This window comes from Ziziphus jujuba, chromosome 1, assembly GCF_031755915.1.
Source record: "Ziziphus jujuba cultivar Dongzao chromosome 1, ASM3175591v1".
Classification (NCBI taxonomy): Eukaryota; Viridiplantae; Streptophyta; class Magnoliopsida; order Rosales; family Rhamnaceae; genus Ziziphus; species Ziziphus jujuba.
In genome coordinates, this window is record NC_083379.1 from 34,047,114 (window position 1) to 34,071,806 (window position 24,693).

A 24,693-nucleotide genomic window follows, 5' to 3' on the forward strand; every position below is an offset into this window, starting at 1 on the left:
TTTGTAGTTTAATTTTTAACAGTCTTGATGTGTGCAGTGCATTAGATACAGCATGTAAAGGTGTTATAACGTTATCTGATTTATAATTTCATTTTTATTTTTATTTTAGTAGGTATATTACATGATTTAAAACTGCTAAAAATTATATTAAAAATAATATAATGACCCAAAAAAAAAAAAAAAAACTCAAAGACAAAATTGCAATTTTGAGATAGTTCAAGGGCTAAAAAAAGTTAATAACTCTGAAAATAACTAATATATAAAATAATTTTAAAAGGAGAAAAAAAATAAGAAAAAAAAAAGGAGAAATTATTTTGCATATATTATATATCTAAAAAATAATCCATGGCAATAATGATCCTTTAAATAATTTTATAATTTCTTAAGGGAAAAATGAAAAGAAAAGCTTATAGGATACGGATAGTGTCAATTTTAAAAACTTATGGCCTAGAATTGTATGGAGTAAGGTGCATAGGAAATGATAATAATAATAATAATAATAATAGAGATCCAATAGAATAGACTCGCCTAATAAAAATGCTAGAATTATACCAAATTTTATTTATTGAAGAATATTTTTGAATATTATTGGAATTACTTTCTATGAAATTTCATTTTTTTTTTATTTATTTTTTTTGTTTCCAAATTTTTTACTATATTATTTAGTAAACAAAATTTGATGATATTTACCAAAGAGGTAAAAATAAAATAATTTTGGCAACGCAGATGCCCAAACGACCAGCCGCCACTTTTTAAGGGTTCGTGGTTTATGGGTTGGATAATACCCAACCCAATGTCTGTAAACTGGGCCAATGGTCCATTTCTCACACTAATTGAACCGGGTAAAAATCAGGGCCCAAAAAATCCAAGTCATGGACATTTTTTTTTTTTTTTTTTTTTTTTACCCTTTTGATTTGTGAATGAGAGAGATTAATTTGAAATAAGGAAAGCGAATTATTTATTTTCATATTTGATCAGCAAATACTGTCAAGTTTGCTTAATCTTAAAATTAGGAAGTAATGTTTACTATCAGCAATAGCACAAACACGTTTTAGACTATATCCACATATAGGATTGTGGACATTTTGCCAACAGGCTGTGCAAAGAAGAAGTTACGCTTGTTTATCATACAGAGAACAAAAGAGGAAGAGATATTATACTTTACAAATGATACATATTTTGCAATTTACAGTACAAACAAAGATCAATTTGTTACACCTTCAAATGAATACTAATACATCAGTTATGAACCCGTCCATCAAAGTTGCTAAATCATAAAAATTGATCTGCAATAAAATCCCTGTTTCTGTCGGTTTACATTGAAATCAGACTATAGTCATTTATAAGAGAACCAAAGGAATGATCGTTAAACACGTAGCTCATTTGATAAGTTGATGTTATATTTAAAACATGTGAACTCTACAAAATAAGTCTTTTGTGTGATGCATCTTGCCGTACGTTGATATGATATAACGGTTGCTAAGTTCAAAGCTATATATTACCGAGCTTCTACCAGCGAAACTGATGCCAGATTGTGAGTAGGGGTATGCCTTCCTGAAGTTGAACTAGCTGCTGCATTTAGAATTGTAGAATATGCAGGCTGTTTAGGAGTAGGTAAACTCATCCCTTCATTGCTGAGTATTGACACCACATCTGACATGGTTGGTCTGTCGTCTGCATTTTCTTGAACACACAACAAACCCACCTGAATGCACAGCTTCGTGTCATACAATGAAGAATTATCCAATGTTGGATCGATTAACTTCATCCATCGCTCACCATTCCATAACTCCCAAGCCTTCACATTTTTCACATTATATGTTAAAACAAGTCAAATACTGTAGCTGCATGAGAATAAAAGAGACGCATAACCAAGGCCTTGTTCTGTCACTTACGTATCCAAGTAAGTTCAATGAGCAATTTGGCTCATAAAAGTTTGCATTCTTCCTGCCACTCATGATCTCCAAAACAATAACTCCAAAGCTAAATACATCAGATTTTGTCGAGTAAAAGCCATGCACTGCATACTCCGGAGACATGTAACCACTAGTTTCAATCACAAAAGGAAAGAAATACAATAAAGCATCAGTTTACTTATCTACAAATCAAAGATATATTGGAAAACAAGCAGGCTGATAGAGGGGGGGAAAAAAAAATCAAGGCCTAACATTCATCAATTGTCATGTTTGCAAATAACAAGTTACTTACTATGTTCCAGCTATCCTCTTTGTTTCTGGTCGACTCTCGCTCTCAAAAAGAATTCTTGCCATGCCAAAATCTGATATTTTTGGGTTCATAGAGTTATCTAACAAAATGTTGCTGGTTTTTAGATCACGGTGAATAATTCTTACTCTTGAGTACTTGTGAAGATAAAGAAGACCTTGAGCAATTCCTTCAATAATGTGTTTGCGTTTTCTCCAATCCAGTAGTGGTTGCTTTACGGGATCTGCATTTGTTGCAGATTCAACCACATGAGACAAAATGAAGAAAAAGATTAAGAAAGAAAATGAGCATTCACAAATATATATACGAACCAAAGATGAAAGAATCCAAGCTTTTGTTAGCCATGTACTCGTAGATTAGTATCTTCTCCTCGTGCTCAATGCAACAACCCAAAAGCTTGACAAGATTTGTGTGCTGTAGCTTAGAAATTAACTGTACCTCATTCTTGAACTCTACTGATCCTTGTCCAGAGTTTTTGGAAAGCCTTTTGACAGCAATATCATGCCCATGTAGCTTTCCCTGCAACATAAATTTTTTCCAGGTTACTTACTGGTATATAATATATCATGTTATTGCTTGCAAATCCAAATTCTGTGTCAACAATAATAGAAGAAAATGGAAAAGGGTTGGCTGATAATATATACTTTATAAACAGGTCCAAAGCCACCCTCTCCAAGCTTATTCTGAACAGAGAAACTATCAGTGGCTGCCACTACACTGGAAAAGCTAAGCAGGGGAAGCTCATGATCCTTTGTGCCGAGTTCAATAACATCTGCTCTGCTAGGATCATTGTTCGTACCTAACTGAGCTGTTATTGCTGTCTGACCTTCTGTCATGCCTCCTGGGCTCCCATTGTTTCCTGTCAATATAGAGAAGTTTTCACACGATACATCATATGGAAAAATTTAATAACTATGGACAACCATAAAAGTTGGAATTGGTACCTGAACTATCGAACCTTCTCCATAAACCATACAGGAACTTGGCCATGAATATCAATACCAAGGGAGTCAGTACAATGGTGATAATAAGTAGCACTTTTCTCGTTCTCTCAGGATCTAAGAAGGAAAGAAAAGGAATGAACACTGTTATATTTTACATAAAAAGGGAAGCAATTCAAATCTTATCATTGAATCACTATCAAGGCTTTTGAATAATGTTAGTTTATTCATTTAAATAAACATCTGAATATATAAAATCTGGAAAATTGAGTCAAAGAAATTGAAAATGGAAACATATCCATTTATCGGCAGTTAAGAAGAAGTAGAGGCAGAGGACACATTTTGAGAGCCTTCAAGTGGGATTTCTTCTTATTCTGGACTACCACAAAAACTTTTTGGCTTGATATGAGTCGCAATTTCATCATTGTTATAGTTGTTTCTCTCAATACTTACCAGAATCAGAAGCATCTTCACGTACATAAATGGTGTTGTTTCCTCTCCCTTTGTTGTTCAGAAGATCAGCTTTATTTCCATAGAGAAGTTCACATTCAGTTCCATCATTATCATCAGAAGAAGCATATGCAACACAAGAACAATTGCTCTTGCATATTAGCTCACAGTCGCTACGACCCATACGACCTTTCCAAGTAACTACCATTGAATTTGGGATTAATCCTTTGATGTCCGAGAAGTTATCTCCATCTTTGCACATTGATGGCGTTAATACCAAGCACCCTGTAGAATTGTGCGGCAGCGTGGCATCACATAGGGAATAATTCACACTTGAGATGTCCTGACCAACCATCCTGAAATCGTTAATTAACCCATCTGAAGCTAAAACAAGCCATGAAATTATGTTACTTTCTTTGTTGTTTAAAGTGAGATAAATATCTTTGCTGTTTGATACAAAGCTAAAGTTTTGATAGTTATCTAACGAGCTTTGGAAAAAGAATCTGAATACATGACCATCCCAAAAGCCAATCTGCTGGTAAGCACCACCTCTTCGCCAGACACGAAACTTTGTCTTGTCACTTCCATCAAGGCCTAGAGAATAAAGCCCTCTACTAGGATCGGAAGGGCTTAACCATGACGAAAGATGCAGTTTCCTCGGGTCATCTGTGTCTATATTAAACCACCCCAAGTTCATCCCAGGGAGAAATGTGTCAGTCGGGTAATCAAAGCTCTGCCATATGATCTTTTGTCCTTCTGTCAGCATAAAATTCCCTGAATCAAGTAATTTTGCACTTGTCTCATTACTTGTTGCTGCTGCTCCATTGTTGACGGTAATTGGAATCGTTCTTGCATCATTCAACACCAAGTTCCCATCATACCATATTCTAAGAATTCCAGTGGCATAACCGAGCGGATTTTCTCTGTTTGCAACCCAGACTGGCTTTTTGTTTCTGTCATTCTTGAACCAGATTCCCAGGTACTGAGAATCTGATTTGCTGGAAGTAAAGAAGCCAAGCTCAAAGACCCCAGCAGAAGAAATCAATGTTTCATTGCTATGCAAAATCTCCCCAGGTTTGAGGGTGTCTAAAGAATGAGAAAAACAAAGAAAACAGCATAAGATAGAGCAAGAAACGAAAAAAGCTTTGGAAGTTTTCATGTTAGACACAAAAATTGTAGAAATTCTAAGTGGATGTCAAACAAAAGCAAGTACTTAGTACACATAGAAAAAGTCAGCGGAGGAAAGGGACCCTTGATGCTTGATTCTAAGCATCCGGGGGTTTTTTTTGTTCTTTAAAATGCTGTAAATACTTGCGTCTAGGGTTTAAGGAAATATTATAGTATTGAAAAAGAACTGGTAAATCTTGATATGATAGCCCTTCCACTACTAATGCAGTGTCTACTGACTGGGTCTTGAATTAGATTGGATAGCCGGACGGGGAATCTAAAGTATGTGCAATTTTTAGTGTACTTTAATATGCAACATCTATGTTTTGTTTTCTCTCTCTGAATTAAATCAGACCCATAGAAGGATGGCTTATCTGCTAACTAAACTAGTAAAACTCGAAATGAATGAATGGCTTGACAATTAATATGATGCCTAACCAAGGAGTATCAGATTATCCCATTTTGAAAAGTCCAATAAATTTGTTTATAATATTACCCAATATTCATTTGACAGGTCAACAGAAGCTATCCACTGCCAGATTTTATTCTGTAAAAATTAATCTAAGAAATAAGAAAGAATACATACTGCTTTAGCATTTGCATAAGCTAAACTGATCCCAAAAGCTTAAGCAGTTAGGAAGTGAGTTTAATATGAATATCTAGTTATCTCAACAATCCCATCACTTGTAGGCCATTTTGATCCTTATAAGTGTTATTTGTTTTTAATGGGAAGTAATGAACATGAAACTAGGTGTCTAGGATTTTGCGCTTTAATACCATGTTACGATCTCAAAAGCTTAAGCTGTTAAGAAGCGGGTTTAATATGCATATCTAGGTATCTCAACACACCTAGAGTGTCCTTATAAAGTCAGATATTGGTTTCAACACCCTGCAATTAGACTTTTTCTCTATTAGCATTTCTTGAGCCTCAAGGGATCAATGATATTCAGATTATTTAGTTAGCTCCTTTGATCTATATGGAGGTGGTCCTAGCTTTCCACATCCAAGATAAAGTGACATACATTCATATTCATAAGATTTATTCTAAGCCCCAATCAGTACTTTATTAATTAAGTGCCCTTCTTGTCTATAATACTTTCAATTGATAATTTCCTAAATAAGAAAACTACCAATTGTAACTATCAGTTGTGTATTCATATAATAGGTAGCAAAGAACGTTTCAAAGCATCATGTAGTTGTAGTGGGAACAGAAAGAGGTGCGAGGTTCTCATTAGCAAGAGAAAAACTCTTACTTTCAAGAGAAAATGACTAATTAAAGAACTAATGGGAGATTGCAATGAAGTTGTAACTTGCATAATCCATTATGTTATATGCACAACATTTGGAATTTCCCATCTTATAGATGATGTGAAAAATTAAGAGTCAAAGGTTGACGCAAATGGCTATTAATTAATCTTATCATCCTTCTAGCTTGATTTTATTGGTGACTAAATAAAATTTAAATTCCTCCACCTACCATATAATATCTCATAGATAATATAAAGAAACAATGGCAATTTTTCTATATTTTGAATGTGTAACAAATTAAAAATAAAAATTGGTGAAAACGGTGACAAAGAAATTTCATAGTGCTGTCATGAGAATGGAGACCAATCAAATGAAAGTCTTATTGGAAACCAATCAAATGAAAGTCTTATGGTTTTACGAATTCTTATAAATGAAGCACTCTGCGTTGGATAAACAAATAAACGTACGAATTCGTTGGAAGCATTTCCTTAGGGTTGACATTTAGTAATTGTTATAATCTTTGGCATATTTTTCCATGAAGCAACAATCAAAATCAAAGACGACAACGAACACAATAAAAATCCCCAGTTTAGTTGACATTGTGACAAAAAAATGTATATACTATGTAGCTTGGAGTTTGAACTCTTTTGGAAAAATATTATTGAAAGGTTGGTGGGTTTCATTGACAATGTAAGAAATAGTTTAACATTCTATGGAAGTCAGAAAAATATTATATAATTAGATTAATAATAGAAAGAACCACCATAAATTAATTTGTTTTCATTAACGAAATTTTGTCTTTAAATTGAATAAAGTAATAATAATACTAACAATAATAATAATAATAATAATAATAAATCCTACTAATTTGCAGATAAAAGTTGAATATTTTTTTCCTCAGACTCATATCATATAAACCCAAAAACTTTCCATAATCACATAAACAACCAAAAAAAAAAAAAAAGAAAGAAGACACAACGAATACAATTACATACCATCACTGAAATACAAAAGTACTTTTAAGGAGTTTGAAAACGAAGAGACTCACCGTGATTTTGTTGAAATAGATTTTGCAGTTGCCATTAGAAACTTGTACCCAAACCAGTGTTTTTGCTCTTCCCTTCCTAGGGAGGAATATAATAAGGTCTAAGAATGGGAGCAGTGTATTGTTTTGTTATCTTTTTATCTATTTTCCTATATCTATCTATCTATCTATCTATCTATCTATATATATATATATATATATATTAAAGACCTCTTTTTCGATATTATAAATTAAAAAAAATATTATTTTATTTAATCGTCTGTGGAGTTTTCTGCCACTGCCACTATTGAAGCTCTTCGGCAAGCAACGGAAAGCCAAAAGGATAAAAAGCTCTTAGCTTTGCCCATTGTTTGGCTTTGGCTAGTGTTGCTGATTATTCTTCTGGGTTTTTTGTGGTACAGAAAGTTTGTGTTGCCTTGTGGGGTTTGTAAGGAGAAAAGGGTTTTGCATATACAAATTATGCCACAAAGAGAATGCCACTCACAATAGAATGGTGGCCTTTGTAAGGTCCAGTGGCCTTCGACCCCTGCCTATGCTCTGCCTGTGATGGAAACAGGTTAGTCATAATTCTCTTTGGATTTCTTCTACTGCTGTATTCTCGTCTGTTTGCCATGCGCAAGTTCAAGTACTTGGAACACATTTTTGCTTGTGCTATGCTTATTTGAGTATTTTTAGTATTGCACATCTTAATCCAGATTGCTTAGTTGGAAGATAGTTTTTGGTTTACTGTAGCAGGTACAGTACAGCTATAATTCTCCAATCTAATGGACTTTTATTGGGTAACACTTCAAATGTTGCCTAGATTTTATACTTGAAACTGATCTGAATACTGAAATCTGTGGCATATCATTCTCATTTACTTTGGAGAGGATTGAAATACTGGATGTTTAGGACCTTCACATTATACTTTCTCAGCCCTTCAAAGGGAAAAAAAAATAATAATAATAAATAATAAATACATAATAAATAAAAAGGTCCTTTCATTATAATGGTACAGTAATATCTATACCATGTAATATTACAACAAACTATGATCACTGAAAACGTAATCACACAATCCTTGAACGGTGTTATCAGAATTATGGCAATGCTCGCATCATATGATGGTTTTAGTCGAGAATTGTTCGTTCCTCCTATAACTAGAAGTACCGGACTGACCGTAGAAGTTTAAAGTTGTTATTGTGCTTCTATTACCAAGATTGTTACAAGATTTTGAGAAGAGCTTTGCCTTCTGGAGATTGAACCATCTGCTGCATTTAGAAGAGTAGAATATGCAGGCTGTCTAGGCATAGATGAATTAACCATTTCATTTCTGAACATTAAAACCACATCTGACATGGTTGGCCTGTTTTCTGCACTTTCTTGAACACACACGAGATCCGCCTGAATGCGCCGCATTATATCATTCACTGACATGAGCTACTTAATGTTGGATCGATTAAATCCATGCATCATCCACCATTCCATAACTCCCAAGCCTTCATAATTTTCATATTGCACCTTCACAAGTCAAATGCAATTGCTGCATAAGAATAAAAGAGATACATAACAACAAGGCCTTGTTTTGTCACTTACATTTGCAAGTATGTTCGATGAGCAATTTGGCTCGTGAAATTTGCATTTTTTCTGCCACTCACCATCTCCAACAAAATAACTCCAAAGCTAAATCCATCAGATTTTGTTGAGTAAGGGCCATGTGCTGCATATATAAGTTGCTAATTTCCAGCAACTCTTTTGGTTTTTTGTTTGGTATTCATTCTCTAAAAGAACTCTAGCCATGCCAAAATCTGATATTTTGAAGTTCATATAGTTTATCCAATAAGAAGTTGCTTGTTTTGAGATTACGATGAATAATTCTTAATCTTTAGCACTTGTGAAGATAAAGAAGCCCTTGAGCAATCCCTTCAATGATGTATTTGCATTTTCTCCCATCAAGTAGTGATAGCTTTAGTGGGCATGCAAGCTCACCTTGTGGTGCATGTATCACACTTCATTTTTTTTTCTCTTTTTTTTTAAAATTTTTTTTTTTATACTCCTATCAAGTGTGATAGGTGGGATGCATGCCTACTATAGTAAAATCATATCTATAAATTTATATAGTTCTGTATATGGACTTAGGCCATCTTAAACAACTTGGCTAGAACTTTTGAAAGAGGTTAAAATGAAATAAATTTGTGGGCCGGGAACTGCAAGTATTTTGGATTCTTCTGTTGCCCAACTTTCAGTAATTTATCATTTTTATGGGATAGTGTTTCCGATGATAGAGAAGAAAAATAATTGCTAGCTTAGTTTGATCCTGTCTTGAAATCCTAGTGTTATGTTTTTAGGTTTATTATTGTTCTCTCACCATCTTAGTTGCTTCTGAGTTCTGAAGTCTGTCCAGCAACCTTGAGTATTTTCACTAATGCAACAATGGCTGTGCTACTACACAGTACGGACTAGGGGTGTAAAAATATACAAGTAATTTGGCATGACTTTTCCTATTGTTTTTAGCTGAGAGATTTGGCATGATTTTGTCATAGGTACCCAGATTGTGTTATTTAGGAAGATAGATTTAGATTTAGATTTAGTATAACTTGGACAACTATAATTTTCAAATCTCAGCACAAGAGAGCAATTTGAGCACACTGCCTAAGTATGCAGGACATGTTTAAGATGACATGACATTTGCTTGATTATTGTACAGTGGATTTTATATCCAGCAACTTTTTGCTTGCAAGGATCTATATTTTACTCTGCATAAACATGGGTTCATAGTAACAAAACGCATATAATCTATGAATCAACTGACTCTAATTTTTTCTTATAAATTAGTTTTCTTTTTTGTTTACTATCAGTGTTCGCTGTAGTTTTCTTTTTTTTCAACCAAAACAGAAAAATTGCTCTGAAAACAATGCCAGCACTTTGTGTGCTCTCACTCATTCTCTCTGAGGAACTTGTATGTATTTGTTGATGTGGTATGAAGGTGGTAGTCAAGAAAAATTTTCTCTTTAGGAAGTACCAGATTGGTTATAGAAGCTCAAAGCTGTTATCGAGCTTCTACTACTGAAATTGTTACAATATTTTGAGAAGGGGTTGAGAGTGAACCATCTGCCGCATATAGAACAGTATAAAATGCAGGCTGTTTAGGCTTAGGTAAACTCATCCTTTCGTTGCTGAACATTGCAACCACATCTGACATGGTTGGCCTGTCAGCTGCACTTTCTTGAACACACAACAGACCCACCTGAATGCACAGCATTATATCATCCACTGAACATGTAGCATCCATTGATGGATCCATTAACTCCATGCATCGTCCACCAGCCCATGTGTCCCAAGCCTACACAGTTTTCACATTGTAACATGACAATTCAAATACAGTAGCTGTATAAAAGAGATACATAACCAAAAGGCCTTGTTCTGTCACTTACATATCCAAGTAAGTTCAATGAGCGATTACCCACATCAAAGGTCGCATTCTTCCTGCCACTCACAATCTCCAACAAAATAACTCCAAAGCTAAATACGTCAGATTTTATTGAGTAAAGGCCATGTATTGCATACTCTGGAGACATGTAGCCACTTGTCCCAATGCCAAAAGAAGAAGAAAATAATAAAACGCTATTTTAATTGTCTGCAAATTCAGGATATGGAAACAAGCATGACTATACTTACTAAGTTCCAACAACCCTCATTGTTTTTGTTTGACATTCATTCTCGAAAAGAATTCTTGCCAGGCCAAAATCTGATATCTTGGGGTTCATACAGTTATCCAATAAGATGTTGCTTGTTTTGAGATCGCGATGAATAATTCTTAATCTTGAGTATTTGTGAAGATAAAGAAGCCCTTGAGCAATCCCTTCAATAATATGTTTGCGTTTTCTCCAGTCAAGCAGTGATTGCCTTACTGGATCTGCATCAGTTTCATATTCAATCACATGAGAGATAAATCAATACACTTGAAAGAAAAATAAAAATAAAAATAAAAAAAATAAAATAAAATAAAAGAAGATCAAAATGGAAAAGGGGAACAACAAATATACGAACCGAAGATGAAAGAATCCAAGCTTGTGTTAGCCATGTACTCATAGATTAATATCTTTTCTTCTTGCTCAATGCAACAACCCAAAAGCTTAACAAGATTTCTGTGCTGTACCCTATAGAGTAACTGCAACTCATTCTTGAACTCTGTCAGTCCTTGTCTAGAATGTTTTGAAAGCTTTTTAACTGCAATATTATGCCCTTGCAGCTTTCCCTGCAAAAGAAAAAAAAAAAAAAAAAAATCTAAGTTGCAGGTAATTATTGCAACTAAGGATTTAATGTATTCTACAGTTGCTTGCATTCAATTTTCTGTCAATATTAAAAGTACATGGAAAAGGAAAAAATATTTTGCTTGATAACAAAACCTTATAAACCGGTCCAAAGCCGCCCTCTCCAATCTTATTCCAAATAGAAAAATTATCAGTGGCTGCCATTACACTGGAAAAGCTGACCAGAGGAAGCTCGTGATCCTTATTTATGCTGAATTCAATAACACCTCTGTTTTGATCACTGTTAGTTCTTAATTGGAAAGCTAGTGATGTCTGAACTTCTTGCATGCCTCCTGGTCTCCCTTTGATTCCTGTCAACATGGAGAAGTTTTTGCACTACACTTCTTGCGGTGTATTTTGAAATTGTTGATGAATATAAAAGTTGGAATTGGTACCTAAACAATGGACCTTATTCCGAAACTTGATCAAAATTATTAATATCAAGGGAGTCGGTAGAGCGATTATAATCAGTACTAGGTTCCTCTTTTTCCGATGATCTAAGAAAATGAAAGATTGAACATTGTCATAATTTACATAAATAGAGGAAAGTTCTTCACATATCAACATTGAATAATGAATAAACTCTGAAGGTGTTCGCAGCGACAGTAATATTGCTTCATGATTCATTCCATTAAACAGTTGAGAGTATGACAGATTGAAAAATTGTGATTTAGTAGATTCAGAGGACTCATTTGAAAGCCATAAACTGAGAATTCTTATGATTCTGAAGCACATCATAATGGGTGTTCTTTCTCTCAATACTCTGCAACTATAAAAAAAGCTTACCAGATTTAGAAGCATCTCCGCGCACATAAACCGTGTTGTTTCCTCTGCCTATGTTTTTCAGAAGATCATCTTTGTTACCATAGTAAAGTTTACATCCAGTTCCGTTGTCAACCAAGAAAACGTATCCAACACATGAACAGTTGCTCCTGCACATCAATTCACAGTCACCGGCATCTGAACTAGCTGGCCAGATAACAACCCTTGAATTCGGGATAAATCCTCTGATGTCTGTGAAATAATCTTCATCTTTGCATGTCATCGGTGTTAATGCCAAGCAGCCTGTAGAATTGCGTGGTAATGTGGCATCGCATAGAGAATGATTCACACTTGAAATCTCTTCACCCACCATCTTGAACTCTTTAATGAACCCATCTGATTCTAAAACAAACCAGGAAAGTATATTACTTCCCGCCCTATTGAAAGTAAGATAACTGTCTTTGCTGTTTGATTCAAAGCTAATATTGTAGTGATTAGCTAATGAGGATTGAAAAAAGAATCTGAAAATATGACCATCCCAAAATCCAATCTGCTGGTAAGCATCTTTGCGCCAGACGTTGAACTTTGTCATGTTTGATGGATCAATGCCTAGAGAATAATCACCATTGTTTGGATCAGAAGGGTTTAACCATGATGTTAAATGTCTCATCCTAAAGCGATCTGTGTTCATGTTAAACCACCCCAAGCTCATTCCAGGGAGAAGTGTATCGGTTGGGTTATCAAAACTCTGCCAAATGGTTTTTCCTCTTTCCATTAGAATTAGATTTCCTGTATCAAGAATTTTTGCACTTGTTTCATTGCTTGCTGCTAATGCTCCACTGTTTATGATATTTGTAACCGTCAGTATGTCGCTTATCACCAAGTTCCCATCATATTGTATGGTGAGAAATCCAGTGGATTTGATGAAACTAATTTCTCTGAGGGCAACCCAGACTGGTTTTTTGTTTCTGTCATTCTTGAACCAGATTCCCAGATGCTCATGGGTTGATTTACTGGGAGTGAAGAATCCAAGCTCGAACACCCCACCGGCTGAAATCAATGTTTCATCACTATGTAAAGTCATTCCAGGTTTAATGGTGTCTAAGGCTTGAGATGAGCAAAGCAGACATAAGAAGATATTAATGAAAAGAAAAACTTTGGATGTTTTCATGTCGGACTCAAAAAGATATAGTACTTCAATAAGAATGGAAGCCATTGAAATGAAAATCTTAAAAACATAGAATGCTTATAAATACAGATTTATGAATTTGTTGAAACCATTTCTTTGGGGGGTTGACGTTTACTAATTATGTATAATCTTTGCCATATTTTTCCATGAAGCAAGAATAAAACTCAAATACAATGTTGGTTTGGAAAATTATTGTCATAAAAGTCTAAAAAGACTGCCATTCATCATAAAAGTTATTGTTAAATAAATGCATCTATTGTGATAGTCAAAGGAAGACCAAAAGAATTCACAAAAATTGAAAGAAAAAAAAAAAGGTGGAAATGGGCCATAGAGTATGATGGTCTTTGAGCCATGAGTGGCCAAGGGTAGACGAGGGAAAAGTGCCTCAAGCGGATCAAATAGAAAAAGTTACCTGTTTGGTAAATGGTAGTCTGGAATTTCAATTTCTTGCCCTTTTTTTTTTTTTTTTTGAGAAGGAAAGGTATGAATCTAGAAAGCCAAATTTTCAAATTTTTAGAGAAAATATGGGGATAATTGTTTCTTTCTATAAATGTGTTATATTAAAATTTATTTAAAAATTAGTTTTATAATTTTATAAAAATACAAATTTATCTTTAATTTATAATATAAAAATTTAATTATTTAAAAATTTTAATATTTGTATTACTAATCGATAAGAAGAAAAATTATTTTTAGAAAACTAACTTTCCAAAAATAAAATCTTAAAAATCAATTTTTCTTCAAATTATAACATTTTTCAAATAAGGTTTAATATTGAATTTGTTTTATGATGGATGATATGATGGATGATGGGAGGACAAGCAAGCTTTCAACCTTTTGGCCCATCACGGAGTTAATGGGTAGATAATAGTTGATGAGATGGAAGGAAAGGGTTTTTGACAAAACCAACCACGTAAAAAAAAAAACTAATCAATATTTTACACATTCGGACTAAAATATCTTTATTTATTTGTTTATTTATTTTTTGTTTTTGGTTTTCCTTTTATCTATTTTCCCTTTGAAAACGTAGCTAGGGCTTTCCGAAAAAGACCATCCCGGTCGCTATTTTCACCGAAATTCTCCTCCCTTCGTCGACGTCGTACTCGCTCATCGTTGTTTCGACAAGAGTCGTTCGTTTGAGAGCCACCCAGAGACAGAGGAGAGACACCAAAGGCAAAGCCTTCTCATACCGTTCGCCGTCGTCGTCGTCGTCCTCGCACCACCGTCGTCTCGTTCGTCGTCGTCGTCCTTACACCACTGTCGTCCCACCAGGAGCTAATCGTCACCACAGCTGCAGGTTGTTCCTTTTTCTTATATTACTTTTATTAAATTTTTGGGGCTAAAATAGCTAGCCGAATGGGCATGATTACAGTCCTTTGGGCATTTTTATTTTATTTTATTTTTTAAATCCTACTTCTTTGTACCTTTGGGCATTCAGCTTTACTTTAGCTTACAGAGATGAAGTGAGAAGAAACGGCGGGCCAAACTTATCGCGCAGTCGAGAAACCTCTCTCTGAAAGCACCACCGGTGAGGTCTCTTACTCCTTCTCCTTCTCCTCTCGTGATCAGCAAATTTTTTTTTTTTTTTTTTTTTATATGATGTGGGGCTTTTTGAAAAGATGGGATTTGATATTATAATGGAAAATGCCGGAGTGGGTCTTAATCTGATGCTCAACCACATTTGCAGATAGATTACAGCATGAGTGGAGACTGTGTTTTTTAATTTCTACGTTTTTTTGGTTTTGTGATTAATAGGTACTGATTTTATGTTGTTATGTGGTATTGAGAGTTTCAGCTTGTGAGTGGGCGGGAATTACATTGTAGTTTGTATGCTTTTGGGATTTTTCTTGCTGTGCTAATTTGACTGAGTAATAACTGTAATATAATGTATGTATAATATATTATGATATATGTTGTTAAATCTTGTTTTGGTTTTTGCAATTTTGAATCATTTGAATGATGATGAACCTCAATTTATTTTATTTTATTTTCTTTTTCTTTTTCATCTTTCTAGTGTTCAATTGTGGTTATTGTATGATTACTTTATGTTTGCTATGCAAGAAAACATATTATGAATCATGTGCAAATGCAATCAGGCATTCCATAAGAGCCCATTCTCCTTTGGACCCTTGCCTGCCTTACTAGCTCTAGTGTTATGGGCATGCCCCACTAGTGGATTCAGTCCTTTCGCTTCTATAAAGAGAGTGGTTGTAACATCATCCTTTGCTTCAGTTGCCGCCAATGGAAAACCTCTTACTCCTGATGTGGTAGTTGATGAGACATGGTTTTCAGATTTTGTATATTGTGAGCAGCAGAAGGTGCATACTTACATGTTAAAGTGTTTTTATTGTAATCTCTTTCCAAGTTTCTTGTTAGTTTACTTCACTGGGATATCTTACATAATAAACATATTTTTAGATACCATTTATTAGAAATTTATAGTTAATGATTTTTTTTAGTGAAAAAAGGAAAAAAGTATAAATCTTGTATCATTCTATTTAGATCTCTTTTTTTGTTAATTTTGCTATAAGCTTGGATATGGTAAGTGAAAAGTAAAGTTTCTGTCTGCAGCACTTTCTTGATCTCACAAGAGAGCAATTGGAGCATTAAGATGACACAGGACATTTGCTTGATCATTGTACTGTGGATTTTATATCCAGCAACTTTTTGCTTACACAAATCTATATTCTACTCTGCATAACCAAGGATTCATTGTAACAAGATGCATATAAAAAATGAATCAACTGGCTCTAGTTTTTTCTTGTAAATTAGTTTTCTTTTTTGTTTACAATCAGTGTCTGCTGTAAATGAGACAATTGGTCTGCAAAACAATGCCAGACACTTTGTATGCTCTCACTCATTCTCTCCGAGGAACTTGTATGTATTTGTCAATGTGGTATGAAGGTGGTAGTCGAGAAAATTTCTCTTTAAGAAGTACCAGATTGCTTCTAGAAGCTCAAAGCTGTTATCGAGCTTCTACTACTGAAATTGTTACAAGATCTTGTGAGATTAAACCATCATTTAGAACAGTATAACATGCAGGCTGTTTAGGCTTAGGTAAACTCATCCTTTCGTTGCTGAACATTGAAACCACATCTGACATGGTTGGCCTGTCTGCACTTTCTTGAACACACAACAGACCCACCTGAATGCACAGCAGTATATAATCCACTGAACATGAAGCATCCATTGATGGATCCATTAACTCCATGCATCGTCGACCATTCCATGTGTCCCAAGCCTACACAGTTTTCACATTGTAACATGACAAATCAAATTCAGTAGCTGTATAAAAGAGATACATAACCAAGGCCTTGTTCTATCACTTACATATCCAAGTAAGTTCAATGACCGATTAGGCACATCAAAGGTCGCATTCTTCCTGCCACTCACAATCTCCAACAAAATAACTCCAAAGCTAAATACGTCAGATTTTATTGGGTAAAGGCCATGTATTGCATACTCTGGAGACATGTAGCCACTTGTCCCGATGCCAAAAGAAGAAGAAAATAATAAAACTCTATTTTAATTGTCTGCAAATTCAGGATCTGGAAACGAGCATGAATATACTTACCAAGTTCCAACAACCCTCATTGTCTTTGTTTGACATTCATTCTCAAAAAGAATTCTTGCTAGGCCAAAATCTAATATCTTGGGGTTCGTATGGTTATCCAATAAGATGTTGCTTGTTTTGAGATCACGATGAACAATTCTTACTCTTGAGTAGTTTGTGAAGATAAAGAAGCCCTTGAGCAATCCCTTCAATGATGTGTTTGCGTTTCCTCCAATCGAGTAGTGGTCGCTTTACTGGATCTGCCTCAGTTTCATATTCAACCACATGAGATAAATCAATACACTTTTTTTAAAATATATATATATATATATAAAAAAAAAAAAGATCAAAATGAAAAAGAGAAACAACGTATATATAAACCGAAGATGAAAGAATCCAAGCTTTTGTTAGCCATGTACTCATTGATTAATATCTTTTCTTCTTGCTCAATGCAACAGCCCAAAAGCTTCGCAAGATTTATGTGCTGTACCCTATAGAGTAACTGCAATTCATTCTTGAACTCTGTCAGTCCTTGTCTAGAATGTTTTGAAAGCCTTTTAAGTGCAATATTATGCCCTTGCAGCTTTCCCTGAAAAAGAAATAATAATAACAATAATAACAACAATAGAAAAGAAAAAATCAAATAAAAAAGAAAATCTAAAGTTACTGGTATATTATTGCAACTAAGGATCTAATGTATTCTACAGTTGGTTTCATTCAATTTTCTGTCAATATTGGAAGTACATGGAAAAAGAAAAATATGTTGCTTGGTAACAAAACCTTATAAACAGGTCCAAAGCCACCCTCTCCAATCTTATTCCAAACAGAAAAATCATCAGTGGCTGCCATTACACTGGAAAAGCTGAGCAGGGGAAGTTCGTGATCCTTATTTATGCTGAACTCAATAACACCGTCTCTGTTTTGATCACTGTTAGTTCTTAATTGGGAAGCTAGTTATGTTTGAACTTCTTGCATGCCTCCTGGGCTCCCTTTGATTCCTGTCAACGTAGAGAAGTTTTTGCACTACAATTCTTGTGGTAAATTTTGAAATTGTTCATGAATATAAAAGTTGGAATTGGTACCTAAACAATGGAACTTATTCGGAAAAGTGTACAAGAACTTGATCAAAATTATCAATATCAAGGCAGTCAAAATTATCAGTATCAAGGGAGTCGCAAAGCGATGATAATCAGTAGTAGATTCCTCTTTTTCTGATGATCTAAGAAAATAGAAGATTGAACATTGTCATAATTTATATCAACAGAGGAAAATTACTCACATATTAACAATGAATAATGAATAAACTCTGAATGTGTTTGCAGCCACAGTAACATTGCTTCTTGATTCATTCCATTAAACAGTTGAGCATATAACAGATTGAAAAATTGTAATTTAGTAGATGCAGAGGACTCATTTGAAAGCCATAAACTGAGAATTCTTATGATTCTGAAGCCCATCATAATGAGTGTTCTTTCTCTCAATACTCTGCAACTATAAAAAAGCTTACCAGATTTAGAAGCATCTCCGCGCACATAAACTGTGTTGTTTCCTCTGCCTATGTTTTTCAGAAGATCATCTTTGTTACCACAGTAAAGTTTACATCCAGTTCCGTTGTCAACCAAGAAAACGTATCCAACACATGAACAGTTGCTCCTGCACATCAATTCACAGTCACCGTGACCTGAACTAGCTGGCCAGATAACAACCCCTGAATTCAGGATAAATCCTCTGATGTCTGTGAAATAATCTTGATCTTTGCATGTCATCGCTGTTAATGACAAGCAGCCTGTAGAATTGTGTGGTAATGTGGCATCGCATAGAGAATGATTCACACTTGAAATCTCTTCACCCACCATCTTGAACTCTTTAACGAACCCATCTGATTCTAAACCAAACCAGTATATTACTTCCCGCCCTATTGAAAGTAAGATAACTGTCTTTGCTGTTTGATTCAAAGCTAATATTGTAGTGATTAGCTAATGAGGATTGAAAAAGAATTTAAAAACATGACCATCCCAAAATCCAATCTGCTGGTAAGCATCTTTGCGCCAGACGTTGAACTTTGTCATGTTTGATGGATCAATGCCTAGAGAATAATCACCATTGTTTGGATGGAAGGGTAATCAAAACTCTGCCAAATGGTTTTTCCTCTTTCCATTAGAATTAAATTTCCTGTATCAAGAATTTTTGCACTTGTTTCATTGCTTGTTGCTAATGCTCCACTGTTTACGATATTTGTAACCGTCAGTAAATCGCTTATCACCAAGTTCCCATTATACTGTATGGTGAGAAATCCAGTGGATTTGATGAAGCTAATTTCTCTGAGGGCAACCCCGACTTGTTTTTTGTTTCTGTCATTCTTGAACCAGATTCCCAGATGCTCATTGGTTGATTTGTTGGGAGTGAAGAATCCAAGCTCGAACACCCCACCAGCTGAAATCAATGTTTCATCACTACGTAAAGTCCTTCCAGGTTTAAGGGTGTCTAAGGCATGACATAAGCAAAGCACACATAAGAAGATATGAATGAACAGAAAAACTTTGGATGTCTTCATGTCGGAGTCAAAAAGGTATCTCATAGTATTTCCATGAGAATGGAAACCATTGAAATGAAAGTCTTAAAACCATAGAATGCTTATAAATGCAAATCTATCAATTTGTTGAAAACCTTTCTTTGGGGTTGACGTTTACAAATGATATATAATCTTTGCCATATTTTTCCATGAAGCAAGAATAAAAATCAAATACAATGTTGGAAAATTATTTAGTCATAAAAGTGAAAATGGGCCATAGGGTATGAAGGTCTTATAAGCCATGAGTGGCCGAGGGTTGGTGAGGGAAAAAGCACCTCTAGGGGATCAATTAGAACAAAGTTACCTGTTTGGTAAATGGCAGTCGGAATTTTGATTTCTTTGGAAAAATGTCATGTTTTTTTTTTTTTTTTTTTTTTTTTTTTTTAAGAGATGGAAAAGTATGGATCTAGAAGGTCAAATTTTTCAAATTTTTAGAGAAAGTATATAGATGGTCATTTCGATTTATGAATTTGTCATTTTAAAAATTATTTAAAAAATAATTTTATAATTTTCTAAAACTATAAATTTATCTTTAATTTATAACATAAAATTTAATTTAATTACTTATAAATTTTAATGTTTTTATTACTAATCAAATATAGTAAGAGGAAATATTAATTTCAAAAAATTAATTATCAGAAATAAAATCTTGAAAAACAAATTTCCTTCAAAATTCAACATTTTCAAATAAGATTTAATATTGAATTTATTTTCTAGAATGGATGATGGATGATGAGAGGACAGCCAGTTTTCAGCCTTGCCGCCAATCACGGAGTCAACGGGTAGACAAGTATTTGTTGAGATGGAAGCAAATTCGTGAGCCCAGAGGCCCATTCAAAGCAACAAAAAATATTGGATTAATAAAGAAAAATGGAAAATACATGCCATCACGACTGATTGGGAGTGATTGGTGGTTATGAATTAATTTAGACTTAGTTTGGTAACATTTAAATTCCAAAAGAAATTAAGTGTACCTGTGTTAAATAAAGGATCAGCTTCTATTGTATTAAAAAATAATAAAATATTTAATAATTAATATTAATAAAAGTGTTGGAAAGTGTAAGAGTTATAAATAAGGATTGGATTACTTTTAAAATTAAACCGTTGTAAATTTTATAATTACTAAAATAAATATTTTTTTTTAAAATTTAATGATATATATGTAATTATGTCATATCTTTTTATACTAAAATTAAATAATATATAATAAATTGCAGAAAGTAAAATATTTAAAAATCAAAAGATTATTTATTTATATATATATTACATTTATTTAGATATTGTTCTGATTCACATTAGAATTTTTATTCAACTTTTTTATTTTAAGAGTTGTGGTTTGAGTATAATTCTTTGATAAGATAAAAGATAAATATAATATAATATTATATTAATTAATAAAGGATATTTTGGAGATTTAAATTTATCTGTCTTAATTATAAAATAATCACATTTTAAAAATTACTTTAAGATCTAATTTTAAGATTGCTTTGTAGCTACCAAATTTCTCAAATAATCAGCCCTATTATATTTTTATCAAACACCTAAATTGCCAAAAGTTCTTTCATAATTGATTCTAAAATTGTCAAAATCAGTACCAAGTAAATATATTTGTAAATATATTTTCCATATATAAATCGAAATGATCCAATTCAAGCAAGTTTCAAATTGAAGAGTCAAATTTTTTGAAATTGGTAAAACTTTTTCGATCAAATCAAAAATGTATTACACAAGAATCAGTCAGTCGTATGATTCTTTGATAGAAAGAAATCATAAAAAAAGGGTATGTTGTCCAATCACCGTTCACGTTTTTTCTTTTTCTTATCAATGAATAGATCTCTGTACTTGTATGACTTAGATGTCTCGTATTTCTTGAAAAAGTGATATGATCAGTTTGCTTCTCCTGTTTTGAGATATGGTAGCAACCAGGTAGTTACATATTATATACACATTTTTTAACTCAATGATTGCCGTCCTAGGAAAGATTTTCCACCTTTTTCTACTCGAAAAGCCAATGCGCTTGTCCAGATGAATGCTGTGTCAGAAGCCGTGATCATATAGTAACTTCGCACTCAAAGGTAGGGCATTTCCCATTTTTATAGGAACTTCTATACCAGAAACAATGGTATCTCCAATTATAGCCTCTCTAAGATCTAAAACTGGAAAGTCATTTTAGAATTTTTATGAAAATGGAGGAATAATCTAAACTAAATATAATAATGATATAAAAGTATCCATGAAACATAGTCTCAAAAAAAAAAAAAATAATAATAAAGTATCAACTTGCAAATCATATATAACTAAGGGAACATAGGCATATAAGTATATACAAATGATATGGTAATGAATTTATGAAAAGGGATTGAGAGGGACAATATTCACATCTATCATATATGCATTATTTGCATTATCGAATGACTATACATGATTGTTACTCACAATCCCTCTCTATAAATCCTTTATAATATCAAAACTGTATATATATATATATATATATAAATATTATATGTACATAAAAATTTTATATGTGTATAAATATCAACGAGACTCCAATGAGAATTAAATTTGATGTGACATATTATTACTTATTAAACTCAAAGACTCTAGAAAATTGAACCCATTTATTTTCATTTTTTTCAGATTAAGGATGTCTTCACTATATATATATATATATATGAATATATATGTAAATGTATGATACGGTGCGGACAATCCACATGCAGACTGTGAGACGGTCCAAGAAAATTACATCGTGATTTGGATTGGATCCCTATGAAACAATACATTAATGAGAAGTTAGTCCAATAAGTTTAGTGAATTTTTTTTTATTTATAGGTTTTTAATTTATACATAAATTAAAACAGGCCAAAACTCATTTTTCTTGAAACATGAAAGAAAAAGCCCCCCTTTGTTACAAGTTAAAAAGAGCTTGCTATGAATATAAATACGAATCAAAATTTGAAGAAGAGGAAGGAGAAGGAGTCCTCGACCCGCAACGGATAAAGGAGGATTTATTCAATCACATAGTTTGGGCTCCTAGAATATGGTAGGACATAAATTGGGAGAATTCTCACCTACTCTAAGTTTCCGAGGACATGCAAAAAATAATAATAGATCTCATCGTTAATAATTTTTTAATAAATACAAAAAGTGAATATAGATACTTATTATTCATTAGTGAGAGGTAAACCTTATGAGAAAGAAGAAAAAGACAGACTGATATATAGAAGAATACGCTATAGGTGAATTTATAGATATGTCTCCATTCCATACTAGAAATAATCGTAGGAAATCTTTTGATAACACGGATTCCTATTTCTCAATGATATCCTACGATCATGACAATTGTCAACCTAATTGGTTACTTCCAATTACGTAAATCAATAGTTCAAACCGCACTCAAAAGTAAGGCATTTTCCATTTTTATAAGACTTCTGTACCATAAACGATGGTATCTCCAATTATAGCCCCTCTGGAATGTAAATTTTAAAAATACCAATAATACCCTCATTCTTTTGATATAATTCTATTCTCTCATCCAGTCTTTCATCTCGCTATTCTCTAATTTTTTTTTCTTCATATAATTGGTGCAACTCTTTCTTATAGATCAATTTATTGTTGAATTCATTTTCAATATATATATATATATATATTACATAATATTATTAATTACATTTCCAACGATTTATAGTATTTGAAAAAAAAAAAAGAAAAATAGAAAAAGACATTGTATATTATAAATAGATTTATATAAAAAGATTATTTTTGAATCTATGTAATATAGGAATACAATACCCCATTAGCAATGTCTTTTTTGGTGATGTATTAGTGTTAGAATCACTTTTTAGTTATAAAAGCCAAATACTATAAAAATTCTATGAAACACTTTTATGTTTGTTAATCAAACACTAAACTGATTTTTGTAAAGTGCTACGGAAGAAAAGTGCTACATGAAAAAAGTGCTACAAACTAAAACCTCCTTTACATAACCAGTCCCAAACAAGCTCTCAATATAAAAGGAAGGTTGAAGAGCAAAAATGAGTACTATTATCACCCAATAAAATTTCCCAATGTAGTTGACAATGTGACATGAAAATGTATATTCTAGTATATTTCATGTCATTAAACTCTTTTAGAAAAATATATATATATATATATATAGTGTGTTTGCTCGGCCACCACATTTTCTATCCAAGCTCTACCTGTTTAGGTCTAAATGAGGTTACAATGTCAAAACTAATTAATAATAGATAGAGTAACCTACTTGGGTATATGGTGTATGTTTTTTGAATTTCCTATCAGTGTGGGAATTTATTTGCATTTTTTACAAGAATAATTCTGTGGAACCAAGGGCCACATGCCTTTTTTTCCCATTTGGCACCCTTTCAACCTGACAAAGCCTTTCATCCTTATCTCGTTGAGAAGTCACTTACTTCAACTATGGATCTTCAATGTATCACCAAGAGTTTCATGACATTGCCTCTTCCATGTGGAGACTAGCATGGACGTCTGATCACCCTACCACCTCAACACGAAGTTCCATCATTTAGTTATGACAGTTGATTATGAGGTTTTCTTCCATCGTAGAGCGCCATAATTTAATTCATCAGTCCAAATCCATGTAACAATCTTTTTTTCTAACCTGATACCACTTATGGAGCGTGCAAGCTACCCACAAGTGAGGTTTCAACTCAAAACCGATTAGTAATAAGAGAAGTAGAACACTTGGGCTATATGATGTATATTCTTTGTATTTATTACTGATGTGAGATTTTGGTTTGCATTATTTTTATAATGATCACTCTCTTAAACTAAGGACCATATGCTTTTTTGCCATTTGATATTCTCTCAACCTAATAATACCTTTTGTCCCTATCTCTAGAAGTCACCTACTGTGGCTATAGCCTTCTTTATTTGAAGGCTAGCAAAGAGATTCCCATCACCCTACTATCTTGACATAAAATACCATCATCTAGTTTTGACCATCGATTATGGGATTATTTTCCATTGTGGTCCATCGAGGGGCTAACCACCCATTCATCGGTTGGCATCCACCCGTCGATCTTTTTGGCTTTGATACCATTTGTAGAGAATGTGTGGGCTTTGCTACCCCACTTTGTCCAAGTCCAAGTAAGGTTCTAACCCAAAAGCAATTAGCATGGAGGTCCCCATCGTCCAATCACCTCGAAAGGTTAATGTCTTTCGTCTATCTCGAGATCACCTACTGCGACTATGGCCTCCTCCATGTGGAGAG

At 33.5% G+C, this 24,693-nt stretch overlaps 2 protein-coding genes, 1 long non-coding RNA gene and 1 pseudogene across 5 annotated transcripts; 1 reads left to right on the plus strand and 3 right to left on the minus strand.

The window, feature by feature from the left end:
• Positions 1-1,099: 1,099 nt before the first annotated feature.
• LOC107428940 (uncharacterized) lies at positions 1,100-13,808 on the minus strand. The gene is made up of 17 exons (XM_060813835.1): positions 12,153-13,808; positions 11,762-11,863; positions 11,463-11,677; positions 11,104-11,311; positions 10,732-10,969; positions 10,488-10,638; positions 10,106-10,396; positions 8,269-8,457; positions 7,559-7,615; positions 5,278-5,328; positions 3,618-4,809; positions 3,168-3,281; positions 2,868-3,082; positions 2,535-2,742; positions 2,209-2,446; positions 1,896-2,046; positions 1,100-1,798 (listed from the first exon to the last, which is right to left on the minus strand). The coding sequence occupies exons 1-17, from the start codon at positions 13,342-13,344 to the stop codon at positions 1,499-1,501; spliced, it is 5,112 nt and encodes a 1,703-aa protein (XP_060669818.1). The 5' UTR covers positions 13,345-13,808; the 3' UTR covers positions 1,100-1,498.
• Positions 13,809-14,033: 225 nt separating this feature from the next.
• On the plus strand, positions 14,034-16,085 carry LOC107429359 (uncharacterized). Of its 3 annotated transcripts, none has more exons than XR_003056141.3 (3): positions 14,258-14,614; positions 14,756-15,635; positions 15,889-16,085. It is a non-coding gene; the product is annotated as an uncharacterized LOC107429359 (long non-coding RNA). The 3 variants fall into 3 exon arrangements; XR_007240185.2 differs by lacking the exon at positions 15,889-16,085 and having other exon boundaries at positions 14,283-14,614; positions 14,756-14,845; positions 15,414-15,818; XR_003056140.3 differs by lacking the exon at positions 15,889-16,085 and having other exon boundaries at positions 14,034-14,614; positions 14,756-15,818.
• A 192-nt stretch (positions 16,086-16,277) lies between these two features.
• Positions 16,278-17,927, minus strand: LOC107429348 (G-type lectin S-receptor-like serine/threonine-protein kinase At4g03230). Its single transcript, XM_060819929.1, has 2 exons — positions 16,648-17,927; positions 16,278-16,558 (listed from the first exon to the last, which is right to left on the minus strand). Exons 1-2 carry the CDS (start codon positions 16,789-16,791, stop codon positions 16,283-16,285), a joined length of 420 nt encoding a protein of 139 aa, XP_060675912.1. The 5' UTR covers positions 16,792-17,927; the 3' UTR covers positions 16,278-16,282.
• A 692-nt stretch (positions 17,928-18,619) lies between these two features.
• On the minus strand, positions 18,620-19,424 carry LOC125420651 (G-type lectin S-receptor-like serine/threonine-protein kinase B120; annotated as a pseudogene).
• Between the last annotated feature and the right edge of the window lie 5,269 nt (positions 19,425-24,693).

Coding starts and splice junctions, on each gene's coding strand:
- LOC107429348 (XM_060819929.1), bottom strand. CDS start 16,791: ATGTCTCCAGAGTATGCAATACATGGCCTTTACCCAATAAAATCTGAC. Junction 16,559..16,647: donor CATTGAACTTACTTGGATAT/GTAAGTGATAGA, acceptor AAAACTGTGTAG/GCTTGGGACACATGGAATGG.
- LOC107428940 (XM_060813835.1), bottom strand. CDS start 13,344: ATGGCTTCCATTCTTATTGAAGTACTATATCTTTTTGAGTCCGACATG. Junction 7,616..8,268: donor AAAATCTTGTAACAATCTTG/GTAATAGAAGCA, acceptor TTTCCATCACAG/GCAGAGCATAGGCAGGGGTC. Junction 2,447..2,534: donor CTTGGATTCTTTCATCTTTG/GTTCGTATATAT, acceptor CAACAAATGCAG/ATCCCGTAAAGCAACCACTA.